The sequence below is a fragment of the Meriones unguiculatus genome, chromosome 1, assembly GCF_030254825.1.
Source record: "Meriones unguiculatus strain TT.TT164.6M chromosome 1, Bangor_MerUng_6.1, whole genome shotgun sequence".
NCBI lineage: Eukaryota > Metazoa > Chordata > Mammalia > Rodentia > Muridae > Meriones > Meriones unguiculatus.
The window spans coordinates 157,992,693-158,015,123 of NC_083349.1; the positions used below are offsets into that span (position 1 = coordinate 157,992,693).

Genomic DNA, 22,431 nt, shown 5'->3' on the forward strand with positions numbered 1-22,431 from the left:
CAAAATACGCATATAGAAAGCACGTGTTTACATGTTGTATATTAATGTAATGTGTTTTGTACACTGAACTTATTTTACAAGACCGAATAAGTAAGACTGAAGAGTAGGTTAAGTGGTGACTAAAGAGAAATTTCAATTTAGAACTGTGATTGATTCTAGGACAACACTTGAACCATAACTTTGCTCATTCTGAAGTCCTGTGTGTTTTCAAAGCCAACTAACAAACCTTTGGTTACTGACACCGTCCGCAGGGCATCGGTCTGGAGGCTGCGCAAATCTGGACGTAAAGACCCGATAACCGGTCGTCCGCAGCCCTCCTCACTCACCCCCACCCCCCGCCCCCACCCCCCGCCCCCACCCCCCCGCCCCCACCCCCCACCCCCCCACCCCCCCGCCCCCACCCCCCCGCCCCCACCCCCCGCCCCCACCCCCCACCCCCCACCCCCCCACCCCCACCCCCGCCAAGCTGGCCCGTCTGCGCGGAAGACCGCGCATACCACTGTCGCCGGACCACGCACTGCGCAGTCCATCTGCCACCGGGCAGAAAGCAGGACACAAAAGGAGAGCGGCTCACCGGAACTTCCGCTTCCGCCCGCGGGTGTGCCATCTATAAGTGTCCGGGTGCACCCCCACGGCGCTCACCCGCGGGAGTCCGGCGGGAAATCTAACCACCCAGCGCCTGGCTCCGGCCCCCCCCCCCCCCCCCCCCCCCGTTCCCGTCCCTTCTGCGCGTGTGCAGGCGGAACGTTCGCGAAAATTCCTGAAGCTGGACCGGCGGCTTCCGGAAACCAGCTAAGGCTTGTGCCGTACCGCCGGCGATTGCCGCGGTGATTTAGTTGTAGTCCCGGTGGTGTGGGTTCACCCGGAAAACGGAATGGCGCTTCTGTGTTACAACCGCGGCTGTGGCCAGCGATTCGACCCCGAGGCCAACGCGGACGGTAAGGAGGATCCTGGCCGGTAGCCTTCTCCCGCCGCTCGCCGGCCTCCCCCTCCCGACCCCCGGCCTCCCTCACCTGGCTCTCAGGCTGTCCCCGGGAGCGCAGGGCCGGGCGCTTCGGTGTGCCTGTGCCCCGCATTTCTTAGTGAGCATCCTCTGCACCTCTTCAGTTCTGGGGCTGTCCTGACCTGATTTACACTGTCACCTCCGTGATGCCTGGGTGTGAGCGGCACAAAGAGGTGAACAGTGGACCATTCTTGCCTTGGACTTCTTGTTGCGTTTTGAGTACTAGTGAAAACTGTATTTGTCACTTGTTCGGCTTCCCCTCTCCCCCTCCTATTAGTTACCTGCTTTCTAACGAAATGTATTTGGTTGCGGAAATGACTGTTACACATCCGTTCCACGATAACGTTTTCGGCATACCTTTGCTGGGGCCTGCAGTTTTAAACCACGCCATCTAGCATAAAATGAGCTCCGAATGATGCTCCAAAAACCAGTGAGGTCTAATTAAGAATGTACAGTGAAAGCAAGCGCCTATGCTGGGTGAAACCAGAGGTGGGAGTGAGATTGGTGGGTGGGATAATTATGCAGATTACCGGACTCTTGTGGGAAGATACAACACTTACCTCAGATTCACCTAGAATGTATGGCATTCTTTTTATAGGCAAGATAGTGTACTGTCACGTCATTATATAACAACAACTACACTGTGAAGTATCTCATTGCAGACTGGAAATCTGTGTGGCGGTAATACATTTAAGCTTTGTGAAAGAGTTTAAAGTCGATGCCTTAATTAAAGATCTTTTCATGTTTGAGGTGTTTGAAATATTTATCTTGTTACACAAATAAACTGGTGACTTTTTTCAATATAAGAGTGGTACAGGATTTAAAGATGAAGCCAGTCTACAAGCACTTGTTAAACTTAAGCACATTTTCTGAGTAAATACTAAGTACATTGATGCGTTGTAGCATGGGGCAGTATTTTTAGGGTACTAGATTCTGGTCCAAAGTTCAGGAGAGACACCAGTTTGTTATTGGACGTTAGTCTGTGTGTGGAATGGTATAGTACCTAGAGAAGATAAAAAAAAAAAAAAAAAGAAAAGAAACACCAAAACAGGAGAGTAGGAAAGCTACAAGAGTAAATAAACAGCCGTTAATTTGGGGCCATTAACAGCTTCATATAGGTCAGGGAACTCCTGTCAGCTAGCCAGATTTTATTCACTTTAGCAAAGTGGGACTTTTTCTAGAAAGTAGGGATAATGTCAAATAATTTGTTTGAATGAATGACAGTTGATAACACTGAGTTTAAGAGGTTTTTTTTAGAATGGGAACCATTTTACCTTATGCATTAAAATTACAAATTAAAGGTTTATTCACTTTACCTCTTGATCGAAGTCCCCTTCCTCACTTCCAAGTCTTCCCCTCACATGTCTCTCCTCCCTTCTCCCTCTCAGGAAAAGGGAGGTCCCCCATGCTTAACAATCCACCATGGCACATTAAGTCCCTGCTGGACTAGGTGAATCCTCACCCACGAAGGCCAGACAAGGCAGCCTGGTTAGGGTAATGGAATCCAAGGGCAGGCCAGAATCAGAGAGTGCCCCAGCTCAAGTTGTTGGGGAACCACATGAGAACCAAGCAGCGTATCTCCCACATATGTACAGGGGACTGAGAACCAGTCCATGCATGTTCTTTGGTTGGTGATTCAGTCTCTGTGAGCCCTCACAGGCCCAGGTTAGTTGCCTCTGTAGATCTTGTGGAGTCCTTGAGCCCTCCTGCGCCTTCTGTGGTTCCGCCAACTCTTCCATACAACTCTTCCATAGGACTCCTTGAGCTCTCTCTAAAGTTTGACCAAGAGTCTCTGCATCTGTTTCCATCAGGTGCTGGCTAAACCCTCTCATGGAAAAAGCAAAACAAAAAACATGTACAAGTAACATCTTCATAACATTTATTTATTTAGGAATAATCACACACATAACTAAGGAAAAAAAGAGTATGAATTTGAAAGATAGTAAGACAGTATATATGAGAAGATTTGGAGGGAGGAAAAGGAAGGGATACATGGTGATGTAATTGTAACTTCAAAAATAAAACACAAAGGGGCAATGTTGAAGGAACCAGTAGTTCTGTGTTTCGAGGAGTGCAGTGATGGATGTGTTAGTTATAAGTCCTCTATAATGATGTATAATTTCCATGCTTAGTACCTTATTTCACTCTTTTTAAGTTTATTGTTTGTTTGGTTTGGTTTGTATACAAAAATTAGACTCTTCAAGATGATAGAACATTTTAGTTTGTAATTCAAGTACATGTTAAAAAGAAATGTGATCTGTAACTTGCATGTGTTAAGCACTCCATAAGTAGACACACTTTTGACAGCACAGCAGCTATGAGTGACAACTGAAGATTCCATCTAAACCTAGTGTAAAAAATAAAAAAAAAAAAAAACCCTCAAAACTTGGGTCTTGTAGTGTCTCATCAGTACATATGAATAGCAGCAAAACTGTTAAACCTGCTAAATGCTAGAGAAGGAAATATCCATGTAATTCTCCTCTCCTTTTGAAAGTGATTTTCCTGTTTCATTCCTGTTGGTTACATGGTGAGGCTGTTCTTGCTGTCCTGGACTGTTCCACTCCTGGCTGTGTTTATACATTGTATACTTTGGCAAGTTAGGTAGTTGGGTATGACTGAGATACTTTGTATGCATGTATGACATTTTTAGAGAATAAAAGAAATATTGCCAGAATCAGTAAGACTTAAAGTTTTAGTAGTAAACAGATTTTACCTCAAAAGATGGAAGGCTATATAGCAGTGCTGATAGTATCAAAATTACAGTTACAAAGTAGCAACAAAATAATTTTATACTTGGGGTCACCACAACCTGAGGAACTGCAATAAAGGGTTGCAGCATTAGGAAGGTTAAGAATCACTGATAAAGGGTATTATTCTTGAGCAGTTCTGAATTAGTTTTGTCCATGTTTCATATTCTTAGAGGTTTAACTTACTGTTTTTAATACAAGGCATTAATGAAGTCTTGGGGAATAATTACCTGCATTTAGTAACAGGATGAAACCCTAACACCTGAAGGAAGGCCTGATGTATAAACTTCTAATTTATAAGCTGCTGTGTTGTTTTCCCTTTCTGTTTTTAACCAGATGCTTGCACATACCACCCAGGTGTTCCTGTGTTTCATGATGCCCTAAAGGTAAGATACCTTTTCCGTTTCTTCAAAAGATGTAATAATTTTTTTTCCTTCCTAAGCTTGTCAATTTTACATTCTTAATGATCATTTTGGCTTGCTGGAAGCAAATTCTCTAAACAGAAAGAAGATAGTCAACAGTAATATTTTCCAATTATATAATTACTGTGTTTACATTCCAACCCCCTTTCCTGGTGATTTATTCCCTTCCTGAGTTTGAAGTTGAATAACAGCAGTGATACTGGTCTTCGTCTTTAGTCTGTCACTGCTGGCTAGTATGACAGCTTCCCCTAGGTACTAGAAGTGATTGTTTCAGGTGTTTAATACTTCAACACATTTAGTTGGAGTATTTTACTGGAAACATGATACCATATTTTCTCCTTTATTGTCTTGGTGAGCTGAAGAATCAGAGAAATGGTAGAATGTTTTTTTGTTTGTTGTAACCAAGTTTTCGATACTACATTTTTAAAAATTTATAACTAATAAGAGGGATGCAAGTTCTCAGTGACTTAACATTAACAGAACTTTCTTTGACTATTCCATTCCCCTAATGCCATTAAAATGTTTTTTGTTGTTAACATAAATTTAACTACACATTTGGTTAAATATGAAACTAGTAGTTTTATAGGAATGCTTGTATTACCTGAAATCTACTTAGCCATGTAATCCAGCAGCCTTGCAAAGCCGAGGTTTTCATAATGTTTGTTTGGGGGTTTTGCTGTTCTTGTTTTGGTTTTGTTTGTTTGTTTTTCAAGACAGAGTTTCTCTGTGTAGCTTTGGCTGTCAAGGACTGGCAGTGTAAACCAGGCTGGCCTTGAACTCCCTGATTCTCTTCCCTCCGCCTCCCTTAGCCCTGGGATTAAAGGTGTGTGCCACCACGCCTAGCTGTATAGAATATGTGTATAGAATACAGACAAGAATCTGGAGAATGTCTGTCAGTTTCAGCACTTTTATCTAAGTGTAAGGACCTAAATTTGAGTGCCCCCCCCCAAATGAAATGAAGGTGAAAGGGCTATCTTTAAACCAGGGGTCATTGGGCCTCTCTGTTGAGATGATCTAGGTGATTTTTCGAGTTCCATGTTCTGTGAGAGACTTTGTTGAAGAAGGTTAGGTAGGCAGCAAGAGAGGACACTAAATGTTGACCTGGTTTCTACCCCCTCCACATGGACACACGGTGAGCAGTTATGAAAACTAGCACAACCATAGAAATAAGAGTAATAAAAAAACTTCAGTTTAGGGGTGCAATGGTTTGAAATTGTCTGTTGGATACGTACATGCAAATGCATCTTAAGAATCACTGGACTGCAAGTGACAACTTGAGGGCGCAAGCTAGTGGACTTGAGCAAAAATAGGAAGCATCCCTATTGCTAGGAAATAAGTGAAAATGGTAGAAGGAAAAATAGAAATTGAACAAAGGACAGTGTAATGGACAGTAGTCAAGAAATAATGCTCTCCCAAGAAAGAGAAAGACAGCTACATAATCAGTTTCAATACATACAAAGGCTGTCGGAGGCTAAAAAGATCAAAGCCAGACAAAAAGCCCTCTGGACCATTGTTTTCCTTGCACAGACCTGAACAGATAACACAAACTTATCTGTTTGAACCTTTGTTTAGATTTTTTTTAATGTATCCTTTAAATGCTAAACATCTGACATAATTATGTACATATATATGATTAAGTCAGTAAAACTCTTACAGAATATAGTTCCTGATGAATATAGATAATATCAGCACTCTTTAAACCCTGTGAGACTGTGGTAATTGGATCATAGGCATCTCAATCCAGAGTTCTACAGAAAAAAAAAAAGTTCATCTCCAAAATGTCTGTGCCTTAAAAAATTGGCCCACATGAATTTAATATAATTTTGGAGACATAAGTGTGTTGTATTTCTGTTTCTTTAATATCTGTTACATTGGAATTTAAAATAACTAAAAGCCACCTTCAGTAAGCTGTTTATGATAAACTACCTAAAGTGTCTGTTTTTTGAGTGAAACAGTTAGAATTAGACCCCTTCCTCAGTGGCATAGTACTAGACACAGAAAACATGGAGGCCAGAAAGCCAAACAAGCTTTTATGAAACCAGAGTGCAATGAAAGATGCAGTAGTACATCCTATGGGTGGCCGTTAGGCAAGCAACATGGAAGAGAGCATCAGAACCAGGAGCTTCTGTTCTTTGTTTCTCCTGCCTTTTATTGAGGGTTAAGTTAAGAAAGAATCAAGGTGATGAGTGCTTCTAAATACCAAAGCAGTCATTTTCCTGGCTACCAAGGAGGAATTATTTAGCCTTAGTTTATTTTCATTGGTTTAAATCTTAGTTAAGGGCTTTTCTTATTACTTAAAACCAAAGATGTGTGTTTCAGATGGGAGAGCCCTAAAGTAATTATTTATTACTATGGGCTTACTTAGCTCTGGGTCAGCTAAAAGCTGCCTTGCTGATAATTCATTATAAGTGTTCTGTGCAGGCTTATTTTTAACTTTGTAGGAAGAGGACAGCATTATCAGTCTGTCTCCTTCCATAATTTTGTAGCTCCTTTCTTTGATATTCAGGAGTCGCTTGATAGGTTTTTTTTTTAAACTTAAAACGACATACCTCAGTTGCTTCTGTCAAATCTGTTTCTGTCTGAAAAGTTAATTTAGTTGTTTAGAAATTGCAATAATATATTGTTATTTAAGAGATTTCCAAGTAAATCACCCTACCCATCAAATCCTTTAAATATGAATTGGAAAGATTGGGAATTCGACGTGGTCTTGTACACAAAACCAAGAGCTCTTCCAGTGATTACAGTGCTATTCTGATAGATGATATTAAAAATTTTGTTTTTCTGAAACTCAAATAATATTCTTAAACAAAAAAAGCTTCTGATTTTCTATTTCAAGGAATTTTTTAATATAAATTTTTACGTGATTAGCAAACAGCTTACAAAAACTGAGCTCATGTATGTATGTATATGTAATTTTAGAATTCAAAGAAATAAGTGTAACACAGTTTTAAGGTTATTTTGATTGTTGTTTTTCCTTGTCCCTTTAGGGTTGGTCTTGCTGTAAGAGAAGAACAACTGATTTTTCTGACTTCTTAAGCATTGTAGTAAGTACTAGTTTATTTCTCTGTATTATTTTTCTAAAAGCACATATTCCTGGAAGCTGCAAAGTGTGTAGTCAGATCACTGATAACCGTTGGCTTAGCTATGAGGTTCCACTGTACTTAACAAAGAAGATACATTTCTGTAGCTTCTAAAATCATTTGTTTGCCTTGGAGAACAAGATTTTATTATATGAACTATTCACTTGTCGTTTTCCATCCTTGATCTTTGGTGTCTTGAAGAGATCAGCAAGGAGGAACTTGTAGGCATGTGGTGATGACGAACATTCTTATTTAGAGGCACCAGTGGGATGGTCCACTGTTTTATATGGCACTGAGAAAGAAAACAGTCATTATTTCTTAGGGATAAGACAAATAAAATTTAAGAGATATTTGAGTGAAGATCATATGTCAGTTTAATAGGAATGGTGAAGCTCAGATGGAGACTTTTTTGTTTATGTTTTGTCAGGCAGTGTCTCCTGCAGCCCAAGTGTAGGCAAGGATGACTTTGAACACCTGATCTTCCTGTCTCCAGATCCAAGTGCTCAGATTACAGTTGGTACCATGCCAGTCTTAGTAGTGCTGAAGGTCAAGCCCAGGGCTTTGTACATGGTAGACAAGCACTGTATCAGCTGAGAGTACAGGCAGAGACCTTCCTGAATCAAGAGCTTTGGCATGTATAAATAATTAGGAAAGGCTTTTAAAACACCCACAATAGAAGCAAAAATAAAGTAGGAGAAAGCGTAAGTGTGCATTTATATCTTTCACTAACAGGGCTGTACGAAAGGCAGGCATAATAGTGAGAAGCCACCTGAACCAGTCAAGCCTGAAGTCAAGACCACTGAGAAGAAGGAGCTATCTGAATTAAAGCCCAAATTTCAGGAGCACATCATTCAAGCCCCTAAACCAGTAGAAGCAATACAAAGGCCAAGGTATAATCTACACAGCTGAAATACTTTTAATACTATGATAACAGCATTTCCCGTTGAAACTTCTTTCTAACATTTTGTATAAAGGCATTTGTCGTGGCCACTGTACGTGTGTTTTCTTTTGCTAACAACCCTTTAATTTTTGAGGGCATTCATGCAGAGGTGAAAAGTACATCTTTGTTTTCTGGTGTATCTTTCTCATTGTGGTAGAATTTAGTAAAAGAATTGTCCTTCTATACAATTAGTTTGAATTGAAAAACCTCAGAGGCCTAATCACTTTACTTTCCAATGCTTTTGGGTAAATTACTCTTATTCTTGCAGAGTTTTCATTCATTTGATTTAGAATAACCTGTCAAAATACTTTAAAAATGGCTTTTGCTCAGTTAGAAGTAAAATTAGATTGTTCATAATGACCTTCTGTTCAAACAAGAATGTATTTTGAAACACATTGATGCAGTGGTCCTCAATTTTCCTAATACTGTGACCTTTTAATACAGTTCCTCATGTTGTGATGACCCCCAGCTATAAAATTATTTTGTTGCTACTTCATAACTGTAATTTTGCTACTGTTATGAGTCATAACTAAATATCTGTGTTTCCAGTGTTCTTAGGCAATCCTTTTGAAAGGGTTGTTTAACCTCACAAAGAGTCATGACCCACAGTTTGAGAACCACTTCATTTATGGGTTTACCACTTGTAACACAAGATCATCAAACTGCATTTAAATAGTAGATGTTTCAGAACTCAAACTACTGAAAATAAACATGTAATTTGGGCTCTAGTCCCTCAGGTGAGTTCTTTCTAAATACAAGCCTGAAAAGTTAAAAGCAATTGGAGCTTTTCTTCACATTATAAATTTACAGTGTTCCCAACTTTTTTAATATATTCAAATAAATTTATAGATGATTACCTAAGAATCATAAGATCATTACACCAAGAATCCTGACTTTTGATGTTTGTTTGCTCATTAATGTTTTGAGGTATGGGCCGTAATTAAAGACCAGACTGCTTTTATTCTACCTTGATTATTAATTCCGTCTTAAGAGCCTGTCAGACAGTAACCTAGGCAGTTAAAAAAACAAAACTGGAAAAAGAAGCATTTTGTTACAGTACAGTTCATTCTTAAATCTGGCACATTGCAGTAGAGTCTACTAGAATATAATGATATGAGTTAATAACATTTCTTTAAACAATGAGCTGCAGATTTATAAGCCTTGAGAGGCTGTGAAAAAAGGTAAATGTATTTTAATTTTTGTTTTTGTCTTTATGGGTATGTTTTGCCTGCATGTGTGTCTGACCAATTGCATGGTTGGTACCCATGGAGAACAACTGACTACCCTGGAACTGGAGTTACGTACAGTTTTTAAGGCACTCTGGATCCTGGAAATCAATCCCCAGTCCTCTGGAAGCACACTAAATCATCTTAACCATTGAGCTAGCTCCTCAGCACCTACAGGATTTATTTTAAATCCATCTGATCAGGTTCTAGTGTACTTTATTAATATTTCCAAGTTTGTCATTATAGATGCAGTGTAAATAAGCTATGATACATTTTTGTTGCTACATTTATTAATAGTCTTAATACTTGTTTATTGAAATGGCTTAAATTATATACAGAAGTTAACAATACTAGAACTGTTGTCTAAAATTGTATCTAACTTTAAAAGGCTGTATGTCATCTCTCCACATGAGTAAATTGTCTCTACTAATACAAATGAGTATGTTTTCACTTAGTGCTTGAGAATTTATGCTCAGAATTTTGCTTGGGGATGAACTGAAAAGGATTCTACAGACATTTACACCAAATTTACTCATCTTTGCAGGCTTGGATTCTTAGTCTTTACTTCTTTCCTATAGCTTCACACTACAGCAGTATCTTTATGCTAGCAGTGGCATGAATATTTGAAACTTGATTTATTTTATTCTTAGTTCTATGTGTGTCTGCATAGGTGTATGTATGTGTGAGTAGGTGCCTGGGGAGTCTAGCAGAAGGAACCAGATCCCCTGGAGTTGGAGTTGGAGGTGGTTGTGAGCTACCTGACGTGAGCACTTGGAACTGAGCTCAGGTTCTCTGCAGATGCAGTGTATTATCTCAACCACTAAGCCATCATTCCAGCCTCAAAACTTAGTTTCTTAAGATATTGGTAGATTATTATCTTAGTTTCTTAAGATATTGGTAGATTACTTTATTTATGAAATAGTTTTAATTAGGAATAACAATGCACAGATACTTAATATCATATGGAAGATTTTTAAGGTTATCAATTTTAAGTACAAAGAAATACTTTGGCATATTAATGATGATAATAAACTTAAATTCTCCAGCCCAGATGAGCCAATGACAAACTTGGAATTAAAAATATCTGCTTCCCTAAAACAAGCACTTGATAAACTAAAACTGTCATCAGGGAATGAAGAAAATAAAAAAGGTAAGACACTGTTTTTTGTTTGTTTGTTTTTAATAATTTTCTGTGTAATTAAGCCATTCAACAGAGATAGCTACAGTGCACTAAGTGTGTGACAATGCAGCACGTTGTAGTGGAGAATGAACTTTTTTCCCAAATGCTATTAACACTGTAGAAGTAACATTTGGTTCATTGATTATGACTTTGTGCAAATTTATCATCCCTTAAAGAGTTTACCAGCTAAATTTCTTCAATAACTGAAATGATTCCTTGTGTGTTGCATAAAATGTATTTTATTATCTATTTGATCTCTGCCTAATATCAGGGACAAAAATATTGTCTGTGATTTCTGCTTTGTAAGAGAATATAAGACTTTATGAAATTGGATAATCACTGAACTGTAGAATAAAAACATTTATATCATTTGGGAGCATATAGGCAAAAACTAGGTATAGGGGGTTTTGTTTCCTTTGAAACAAGACTTTGTCTAATAGCTTCAATAGTTCTGTGTGATCTAGGATGACTTCGAATTCATAATCATTTTCCCTTAGTCTTCCAAGTGCTGGGATGTACATTTCCTTTTCTTTCTTTTTTTTTTTCTTAAATTGGACTTGTTTTATAAGAATAATATAACAGTGGAGTACTATTTTTTTATTATTGTAGTTTTAGATTTTATTCTTCTTGTTTCCATAGTTATGAAGTTTTGTGTTACCTCTGTTTTTCTCCCCCTTTATTACAGAAGAAGACAGTGATGAAATTAAGATTGGGACTTCTTGTAAAAATGGAGGATGTTCAAAGGTACATATATTATAAAACTTTGGATTTATTGAGTAAAATTTTAATATTCAAGCAAAAAACTACAATTTACTCTAAAGTTAGCAAATAGTTTGGTGCTAGTTACATGTTGGACACTTGGCTGAAGACTGGGCCTATAAATACAGGAAGACTGTCTGAGAGAAACATGTAATAGAATTATGGGAATAAATCTCATTTGATTGACCTTCACTAAACACTTTCTATGTGCTAGACAGCAAGTTTCAGGGACTGAAGATAATAGTATCAAATTAAACAAAACCTCTTCCTTTGGAGCCTATTTTAATGTGCTCCAGAGGACAAAAATAGCCCATTGAATAATGAACTCAGACAGACCTGAGGTAAACATAGTAGATTGAGCAACTACAGTGGTTCCAGTCAGTGAAAGTCTTTCTGATTCAGCACAAGGTCAGAATTGGGTTGGGGTGATAAATCTGGGAAAAGAACTATCCATAGAGGGAGCACAGAAGTAAAGATGCTTTATAGGGAGGCTACTCAGCAAATGGCAAGGTCTTGGTGCTTAGGCAGTAATCTCAAAGTATTGTGTAAAAAGAAATAGACAAGATGATGAAAGGCCTAAACCAGGAAGAGGGTTTGTGCTACTTCAAACTGATGGCAAACCATTATCAGTTTCAGGAAGGTGTTTTGTTTGTTGAAAAGAATCTCACTCTATCCCAGGCTGGCTTCAAACTTCAGTCTTTTCCCTCAGCTAGTGTCAGGATTGCAGTTGTGTACCACCATGCCCAGTTTAAGGAAAGATCTCTGTCCAGAGAAACCAGCCTAGACGCTGTTGTAGAAGGTCAGGCCGTGTTATTCTAGAGAGCAGGTTGCTGAGAAATGACTAAATGTGCAGTATGGATTATTATGAGATCTTTAACCTTACTTGACTCATTCCTTAACCAACTATCCCATTTCATGGTGAGGATTATGATACTATGGTTTGTTTGCTTTTTGTTGCATTTTGAATGCTTAGAACAGTCCCTGACACAGCTGATATATGTACAGTGTTATCACTTGAATAATTGTGCCTTCAAGAATTGGAGTTCTTAGTGGGCTTAGGGTAACAGCCTATGTTTTAAGAGGCTAAATTCAGCTACATGTCTTTAGTAATTCAATTAACACAAATAGGGAAAAGTAGAAAAGTCTTTGATTCGTGTAATCGCATTGGGAATAGGGAAAAAGATACAGCAGCACCCACTCCAAGTCCATTTTGACTGAGTAAATTAAGGCTTAAATAAAGGGCTGGAGATAAGCATAATTAAGCAGTCCCAGTCAAGGTGTGGTCCCACCTACCTTAAATTTGTCATTATCTGGTCTTTCCATTTGTCTTGGCACTGGATTTGGGCCTTCTGTTCTCCAGGCTAGAGATTCCTGGGGAGGAGTTGTTTCGGGAGTTTATTGTTTCAATAGTATGTTAGTTAAAATAAATGACACATTTGTCTCAGGCACCTAAGAGGACTGGTTGCTCTTTCAGAGGACTGAGGCTTGATTCTGACCATCCTTATGGCACTTCACAAGCATCTGCAACTCTAGATTAAGACTCTTTTGGCCTATGTGGGCACCAGGCACACATCTGGTGCACAGATATAATCAGGCAAAATACCCATACTGATTAAATAATGAACTAACAGCAGATGCTGTCTTCATCCTGCAAGACCAGCTACAGTACAGTTGAGTGTGAAGATGGGGGCCCGCAGGTTTGTTTTTCTTCTATGACATTTGAGATTACCTTGCTTACTAAAGTTGAGATGGAAATGGAAGTGTAGCTTTATATGAATGAGATGAGGTAGAAATATTAAGTGAAAGAGAAAAAATATTTTCATTGTAAGGATTATTGCTCTTTTTTAAGTGCTAGTATATTTTGATATTTTTTTCACTCCTAAGCCCTCCCAGATCTTTCCTACTCAACCAACTTCATGTTCCTTCCCTCCCCTTCTCTTGTTCACTGTCCTTGCAATAAATAAATCAACACCACAATAAAAAAAAATGCACAAGCACACACACACACACACACATACACAAAATGGAGTTTATTTTATGCTTTATGCTTGTCAGCTACTTCTGAACATAAAGCCTGTCCTGGAGTGTGGTTGAATTTCACTTTCTCAACAGGGACCAGTTGCAGATTGCTTCTTGGTTAAGTTTTCTCACTTTTGCTTCTCTATGCTGGGATTTTGTCTAGTTTCCATTTTGGCATGTTTTGTGCATGCTGTCACAGTCTCTTGAGTTCATATCTACATCAGTTCTGTTATATCTGTAACATGCTGTTTCCTTAGAATCATCTCATACCTCTGACTTTTAGGATCTTTCTTCCTCTTCTTCCGCCTGCATTCCTAAGCTTTGAATGGAGAGGATTTTGATACACACATACTATTTATGGCTGAGTGCTTTAAGGTTTCTCACTGCCAACTGTCAGGTCATATCTGTGTTAATATCAACTACAAGAAACTCTCTGATACAGTATCCAGAGTATAACAATATGTCTCCCACCATCCCTCACCCCTTGTGTTTATTTTTAGAAGTAGTAGATATCAGATTAGCCTCAATAAGTTTCAGTTATAGAGTCCATCTTGTGGAATGGGCCTTGAATCCAATACAAAGGTGGTTTGTTGTGACCCTAGCATTTGTGCCACTTATTGTATCAGTTTTGCAGGCAAGTTGCTATTGTAGGTCACTGGGTTCCCTAGCTGGATGCAGCTGATAGTGAAAAAAAGGAGTACTGATGGCACAGAACTAGAGGAAATTCAACTTAATCAAAGTATCAAATATGGGGGGAGGGGTGATATACTTAGTAAAACTGATAAGAATAACATAAAATAATGGGAATGTCTGATACTGTAATGTCATGATACTGTGTCCTTATGTAGATTGATATTAACCAAGTTTAATAGCCTTAATATTAAAAAATTAAATCTTTAGATTTTAGAGAATTTAAGAAATATTTAATATATTTCATTGAAATAGTGAAATTTGGTAAAACTTAAATACAAGTTCAAAACTGAAAGGCTTTCAAAATGAATGTAGCATTGAGAAGCACATCTTAACTACTTTTGACTTTTCCCTACAAAGATTTCTATCAACATTAATATTTGCTTATTATTGATGTTAACGTAAAAGGAGTTATAAAATTTGTCTGTTTTAGATTTGTGTTATGAAATATAGCCATGGTCTTGCCCTCTTTGATGCTTTCTGAATGTCATTGTTTAATTGTGCCGTAATTGATAATTGGTTTTTCCTTTTTTCCTTTTTTTCTTTTTTGTTTTGGTTTTGTTTTGTTTTGTTTTTTGTTTTAACACCACACCAAAGTGTAGCTTTGGTGACATTGTATTTATGTGTTTAGTTTTTGCAGATGTGTAGAGATGGGTAGTTTTCCAGAGTGGTTCATATTCTTTATGCTTGTCAGTGTTTTAGTCTGGTAGAGAATACAGTTTTCTTCCCTGGTGTTTACTTTGCTGATGTTAAGGCTGAGTGCCCTTTTATATGCCTACTAATTCTTTCCTGTTGGCTAAATGTCCATAATCCCTCACTTATCATTCTTGCCGTCTTTTTCTTAATAATCTTGTAGGAGTTTTTCATACCTTTTAGCTGCAAGTCCTTTGTCTGTCCGGTTTCCACTGACCTGATGATGACGTTGATAAACAGAGGGACTTGTAATTTTCATGCATTGAAGCTTGTCTGGTTTCCGTCATTTTGCTTTAAGAAATACTTACAGTTGTTTTTTCCTGCAGGGGGACATTTCAATGTGTGAAACACCTGTAACTGAATGTGATGGAAATCATGGGGTATTTTTAATCAAAGGGAATAAAGAAGAATTGCAGTAATTAGAAAATTGTACTCAATAGAGAAGAGAAATGAAAGTGGGAAATGAGTTAGTAGGAACAGTTTGTTCTGGTGGTTAAACTTGCTCGTTCCTGAGTGAGGTTAAGCTGATGGTGTCTCATTCAGTTTGACAAGATTGTGTGATGACTTTAGAGTGAGAGAGGGCAAACTCACTGACTCAGACTTGGAAGACAGTACATTTGTTGCCATTGAGTAAGAGGAGAAAAGACATATATTTAGGTGGCAGTAATAAGTTCAAGAGATAAACTCCCAGCACTTTGTACTAAAAAGAAAGTTTGCTCTTCTGTACTTTAGTTAATATGAATACAGAAATAGAGAATGTACTATCAGCTACATCAGTGTTTTATTAACATAAATTTTGTGAGGTCATCTGTAGAACCTTCACGAACAGCAGCAATGGGGCCCAGAACCTCAGGCAAACCATGAATGTATGTATAGGTTTGCAACTCACTTTACCATTTGTAAGGACAAGAATCGGCAGTCTACTGAAACTTGCGGAATTGTTTAGCAGGTTTCCCATATGTTAATTTGTAATGCCCACACAGAGTATATACATATAAGTCATTCTCTATTTTCTTGATTCCAACATGTTTCTGAAAATTTGAATATAGTTCAGTATAACCTCATGTCTAAAAGGCTAAAACCATTTTATATAGTAAGGTTGCCAGGCTTTCTGTTTTCTTTCTTTACAGAGACTAGAGTTTAACCATGTCCAAAAGAGAGTCATTTTCCATTCTTTGATGAAGTTAACAGTGTTCTTGTAGCTGCTGTTATTTAAGGATTTTATAAAGGTTTTATGGGCAACCAGTATTACAGATAAGTATAAGATGCAAGTGTGAGATAAATACCTAATTTTTCTTTTCTCTCTATCTTTGTTTTTTAGACATACCAGGGTCTACAGAGTCTAGATGAAGTCTGTGTATATCATTCTGGAGTACCCATTTTCCATGAGGGGTAACTTAAAACATATTTCTAGTTAAATTATTTATAGTTGTGATTCAAAACATTAATTAAACCTTTATATCTTTAAACATTGCCATGCAGTCATAGTAAAGCTTTCACCTACAGTAACATTTAATCCTTATAATAACCTAGGTTGCCTTCATTAAACACAGCATAGAAAATAGGGTTAAGTAATAGTGATCCTAAGTGGAATTTTTTTTTTTTTTAATCTGAGGCAAGATCCTAATGATTATGCGAACTGCTTCTATCTGCCTCTACCTCAGGATCCTCAGGCCTTAGTCTCCTGCAGAGCAGCTTACAGGCTTGTCCTATCATGCAGCCTGACTTGCATTTCTTTGTGTAAAGGACTGTCATTCTTTTTTTTTTAGGACATTAGTATTTTTGGCCATGGGGCAATGAAAGTACCATTATCCAGAAAAGCCCATGTTTTTCCATAACTCTCAATTCAGCTTGTCTCTCTATATAATATACATAATATATATATAATTCATATATATGTATATATGAATTATGGTCTAACTATGTTACATGTAAAAGCTTCACTATATTAGACTCTTCAGTTGTTTCCATGTGCTTCAGGACTTCTAACCTGGAGATCTGTAATTTTTAGTTTCCTGTGCAGGGTCAAGGTAGTAGTGGTTTTCCCTTCTTTGAGAATGGCCATCATATGTGCATACTCTAGCTTCTACTTTGTTCCATGTTCTTCATTGTGTTATTGAAAGGTGAATATTGGGATCTTTGGTCAGACCACTTTTTTAGTAGCTGTATGAGGGACCTAGGGTGTACATTCTCAGTGAAAAACTAGACTTATAATATGGGATAGTTTCGTATATTTACTCAAAAGCTAAGTTAATATAATAAATGACATCTTGGGTTTTAAATGAGTTTCTCTAGTCTATAACTATCTTAACAATTAAGTCACAAGTACTTGTAAGGTACTTAAAGTTAGAGTTTTTATTTCTTAATTACATGTGCTATAATGATAATACGGGCTTTCATTTATTGTCTTAATTTAAAGGATGAAATATTGGAGCTGTTGTAGAAGAAAAACCTCAGATTTTAATACATTCTTGGCCCAAGAGGGCTGTACGACAGGGAAACATGTGTGGACTAAAAAAGATGCAGTAAGTAACCTTTTCAAAGTCACATGCTGACCTGTGTTCATCTAAGTCATCCTTAGGAGACCTGAGCTTAGTATGTGTTTACACAAAAATAGCTGTTACAAGGTAAAGCATTGGCATGTGTACAATCTCTCAACTGCCTGTTGACAAAATAACCTTTGTAATTATTGATGCAAGTATAGAAGTTTTCAAAAATCCTTTAAACCTGACAAAATGGAAAGATCTTTGTCTTATAAAATTAGTTTCATAGCTGTAAACTTGGCTCAGTGGTTAAGAGCACTTGTTCTTGCAAATGAGCACGCTTGATTCCCAGAACCTATAAGGCTCACCACTTCCTTAGGCACCATGCTTGTTTGTGATTCACAGACTACATGCAGGTAAATCACTCATACACACAGAATCTATTAAAAAAAAAAAAGGTAAAAAATAGTTTCACAGCCTTTTTTTACTTTTAAAATTGTTTTTAAAAAGCACTTCCTGTTAATTTTCTGTTACTAACAAACTATTTAGACCTCTTTTCCTCTGTTGGCCACAAAATCATTAACCATACATTGAATCTCCATCTACCGGCCAAAAGTCTTAATGGCTATGAACATAGTTCCTTAAATTCCTTTAAGTTAAAAGAAGAATACCAGTTTTTGCTGAATATAGGTTTGTATGCTAGATCTTATTATTTTAATAGCCTGATTAATGTAAACAAGTCTTTTGTGCTGTGCTGATATTAATAACTTATGAACCTTTCTAGTTCATAAAACTTGTATCTTTAAACTCAAGTATGTGTTCAGTATTTGGTTATTTTATTGTTGCTTTTGAATCATAATTTAATGACCATAAAATTGCAGAAATGTTTCAGAAAGTGAGTATGCTTATACATTTTCTCTGTTGTCAAAACCTTAACAATTTAAGTTTGAAAAAATGTTTTACTTTTTGTTTAATAATTTTGGGATTACAAGCCCTGGTGAAATCTACCTTTTTTTTTTTTCTTCTTCTTCTTTTAATGGAAGTATTTCAAAGTTTCCTGAACTTTGTTGCTAAATTTTTCTCACATTTTTTTTTAAATTCAGTTGATACCAGAGTATAGCGCTGGAGAATTAATGGTCATTTCTTTAATAGTAGTCAAAAGATGATTTCTGTAAAATGTGGCATTTTCTACATACTGACATGAAAAGACAGGATAATGTAATAACCATAGGAATAGTTGACAATTTGTATGTGGGGGTGGAATGTGTGCATGTAATGAAGGCTCCATGTTTGACCATCTTATTTCCGGAAACATGGTTTCTTCCTGCGCGTGCAGCTTGTCAGTCCAGCTCTGGGATCTTGTGCTCAGTCCTCCAGCACTAGGCTTACAGGTCCAGTCTCTGCATGCTGAGAAAGTTCAAGGCTTATCCGAAGTCCTGACTGGAACAGTCTGTGATGCTGGACAATCTAGATAACCATTTTGAAATTGTCCCAGTTGCAGAATTTTGAGCATATAGGCCAGTTGTGAGGTAGGATCTTCTGGGCTACTTATTCTTTTTTTGGTGCATGGTCCTTATGTTCTGCAAAATACTAACTTTCAAAGGTATTATACATTTTTGTATTACTATATGTATGGTCTGTGCACTGAGCATGCCTCTGTCTCATGGGTGCTGGGATTAAAGGCATGTAGCACCATGCCTAGCCCTAAGCTTTTACTTGAAACTTGCCTCTATACCAGGCTGAACTCAGAAATATGCTTGCCTCTGTCTCCTGTGATTAAAGCCATGTCTGTATTCCAGTAGATCACACAGACCTAGAACGCCTTTGGATGTGATACCTTGCCAGAACAGCCATGTTCTGAATTTAAATTCCTCTACACCAAACTGAAAAAAATGAGATTGTTCTCACATCATAAACTGTTGAAGATATTTTGTATCATAGTTTACTTTTTAAACCTCTTGGTTGAATCATTAAGTAAAAGTTGTTGCTCTGAAGGCTTCAATTGCTTAGTTGTGCATGGTAGTTTTTCCTCTCTTAGCAGAGTCAGTACTTTTGAAATTTTTGATTATGTGGTGGTTTTTAAGATTACGAAGTTTTTCTTACATTACAGGGAAAAAAAGTTGTTCCATGTAGACATGACTGGCATCAGACTGGGGGTGAAGTCACCATCTCTGTATATGCTAAAAATTCATTGCCAGAACTCAGTAAAGTAGAAGCAAATAGTACATTGGTAAGTGTATTAAGTAACTCAATAAAAATTGTCCTAAATACATTGTTTATGTGGTAATATTTTCTTAAAAAGTTCTTCTAATTTGATAATCCCAAATGATTTTCATAGACACAGTATTTTACGTGAAAATCAGTGTAGCAGTTTGTTCTCAAGTTTTCTAGAAAGATAGTAGCTTAGAAGTGTCACAAAATATATATTTGTTTCTCGGTATGAACCTTCCAGTTAATTTTTCCTTTCTGTTAATCATTTTTTTAAGTGAAATGGGGAGGGACTCAATCTTGGCATTTTTCTCATGGCTTGAGTAATGCCAGTCTTGTCTTTACAATTGGCATTTGGTTTCACAAACCATCAGTATGAATTTCATCAGTTATCACTCTTAACTGGGTATGGTTCAGTGTTTCACTGCATGCTTAGTGTGTATTAAGGCCTTGTTTTAAATACATAGCACCAAAATAATGATAATTTATCTTTTCAGTTAAATGTTCACATTGTATTTGAAGGAGAGAAAGAATTTCATCAAAATGTGAAACTCTGGGGTGTAAGTATATGAATCCATCAATTTTTTTCCTGATGACTGGAAGCATTTTTAGAATGCTCATGGAAAGTATAAAGATAACCTTAACATGTCCTATCAAAATACTTAGATTGCATAAAAATAGCCTCAGAAGCTTTATATTTATATTAGAATAAATGTGTTTTTCTGAAACCAGTAAAAGCACTAAGTTAACTGTTACTCGTGATGTGTTGTAGGTGATTGATGTGAAACGAAGTTATGTCACTATGACAGCAACAAAGATTGAGATCACTATGAGAAAGGCGGAGCCCATGCAGTGGGCCAGTCTCGAACTGCCTACAACCAAAAAGCAGGAGAAACCAAAAGAAGATATTGCAGATTGATTGGAAGAGAAACAGAAAGCTTTTGTCTATTTTAGAGTTCTTCATGTGTGTGGTGAAATAGTTGCTTGCTGCTGTAATATTTTGTTGTTTTTAATCTACCATTTTGGATTATCATGAGGTTCTTCAAAGCCAAAGTCTGTTAAATGTTTGTGCCTCTATCTTCCTGTTGAGTTCCACAATGTGATTATCCACATAGCCTCACTGGAACTATAGTTGTTGCCCCACACTTGAAGGGAGGAAAGTGTAATTGCAGTATTTCTTAGTTTAAATTATTATAAGCAGAGAAACAAAAAAAAATTTTTTTTAATCCTGATGTCTGCTTGATCCTTAAATGGAAAAGCTAGGTGGTTAAAAAAAAATTTAATTGACCGTTCCATGAACTTTTATTGCTATAATTCTTGAAAATCTTTAAGGAAAAGATTTGTTTGTTTTTCCCTATGCAGTGGTTACTTTTTGTAGTACTAATTCTGAAGCAGTGTAGTCAAACCATCTGTGTGTACTGCCTAACATTATAATTAATTTGAAGTTAATTTAATTTCAGAAAGTTACATAAATATCTGTTAATTGTCAAGCAGTATAATTTAAGATAGGAAATATAACTAAGATTATAGAAGTATCAATTTGGTCAAAATTTATCATTTCATAAAAGTAAGCAATAATGTTTTTTTAAAAAAATATGATTATTTAAAGGTCTTTTAAATGGTGTTTTGGCTAAATTGTGCCTGATTTATAGTCTAAAATCTCTTATGAATTGTATCTGTTTTCCTGATGAAAAACTGTATCTGTAAAACTGTGACTGTATAGTTTTGTTGAAATATTTTAAGGTGTTGGTTGAGGTTGAATCTGAAATGTCCTTGCAAGCTTGTTTTAAGCTTTTTGCTCTCCCAACTTATGGCTGTGTTATGAAGGCTGTGAAACCTTTAGGACGCTGGGCCTGGTTGAACTCACTAGGGGTGAGCCTTTGAGTATTATACATCCCTGGTCTGATCCAGTCAGGGCATATGAACCATCTCTGTCCCTGTACTCCCACCGCTGCCTCCTCAGCCTTTATAGACTGTGTCCTCTAAAACCGTGAGCCAAAATAAACTTTCCTCCCTTGAGTTGTTTCTGTCACATGCTTTGGTCAAGGCAACCAAAAAAGTAATCTACTACAGGAAAATTATAGATAGTATTTAAGGACAGCTGTCTGTTACATGTTAGATTAATGTAGTAGTCTAATTCTTTGGAGTTATTTTAAGGGTTTCATGAAGAGTTTGACACATTTAATAATATAATAATGGTTATATGTTGTACTTCATTTGCTTTAATTGTAGATGACACAGAATTTCTTACTTAGGTCAACTAGTGCCATTAATGAATAGTTTCCTTTTTTTGAGGCAGAGCTTAAGGGGAATCTTTATGAAGGTTAGAACTTTTGGCAGGACTTAGTAAATTGGAGCATTAAATTTACATAGGTCAAAATGAAAGTTGGAGGACTTTATTTCCCAGATTCTTTGGTATTAATGGAATTCTCACAAAGAAAGTTTCATTATAGTCATAATATTTTAGTTAAGAATCTACAGTAGAGGCTGGAGAGAACAATTTGTTAAAAACACTGGCTGTTGAGTTTAATTCTTTGCACCTACATGGCAGCGTGTATACTTCAGGAACTTCACTTCTGATACAGGTCCATCTTGCGGCTTCTCCAGGCACCAGGCAAATAATGCAGTGCACCTTAGATGTAGGAGGCAACCTGCATGCCTCATTGTGCTATTAACAAAAGCTATTAGAGATACTGTGTAGCTCTGTCAACAGGTGTAAAGACACAAAGCTACCCTTCAGACTTCAACCAGGCAAAAACACTCTAAATTTTTTTGGCAGTAAAAACGTAGGATCCAAATAGTGTCTTTAAGTTCTACGTATATAGGACTTTATTTAGAAATAGTGATCTTCTTTGCTACCTGAGGAAAGAGATTGAAACCATTTGATTCAAAATATTACTTGTATCTGTATCACTTCTTTACTGAGGTGGTTTTGTTTTCCTTGTAGCTTTGTCTTTTGGGGTGTCACTCTTAAAGCAAGT

General features: G+C 37.1%; 1 protein-coding gene across 1 annotated transcript; it reads left to right on the forward strand.

Annotated features, from left to right (window-relative positions):
• The first annotated feature begins 721 nt into the window (after window positions 1-721).
• On the forward strand, window positions 722-21,469 carry Chordc1 (cysteine and histidine rich domain containing 1). The gene is made up of 11 exons (XM_021628376.2): window positions 722-938; window positions 4,087-4,136; window positions 7,160-7,216; window positions 7,985-8,142; window positions 10,465-10,568; window positions 11,284-11,342; window positions 16,081-16,151; window positions 17,179-17,284; window positions 19,353-19,472; window positions 19,948-20,010; window positions 20,223-21,469. Exons 1-11 carry the CDS (start codon window positions 875-877, stop codon window positions 20,367-20,369), a joined length of 999 nt encoding a protein of 332 aa, XP_021484051.1. The 5' UTR covers window positions 722-874; the 3' UTR covers window positions 20,370-21,469.
• The last annotated feature ends 962 nt before the right edge of the window (window positions 21,470-22,431 follow it).

Bases quoted from the DNA above. Each gene is read 5' to 3' on its own strand.
- Chordc1 (XM_021628376.2), top strand. From the start codon at position 875: ATGGCGCTTCTGTGTTACAACCGCGGCTGTGGCCAGCGATTCGACCCC. The intron at 939-4,086 runs GTAAGGAGGATC...GTTTTTAACCAG, and splicing joins CCCCGAGGCCAACGCGGACG to ATGCTTGCACATACCACCCA. The intron at 19,473-19,947 runs GTAAGTGTATTA...TTATCTTTTCAG, and splicing joins TAGAAGCAAATAGTACATTG to TTAAATGTTCACATTGTATT.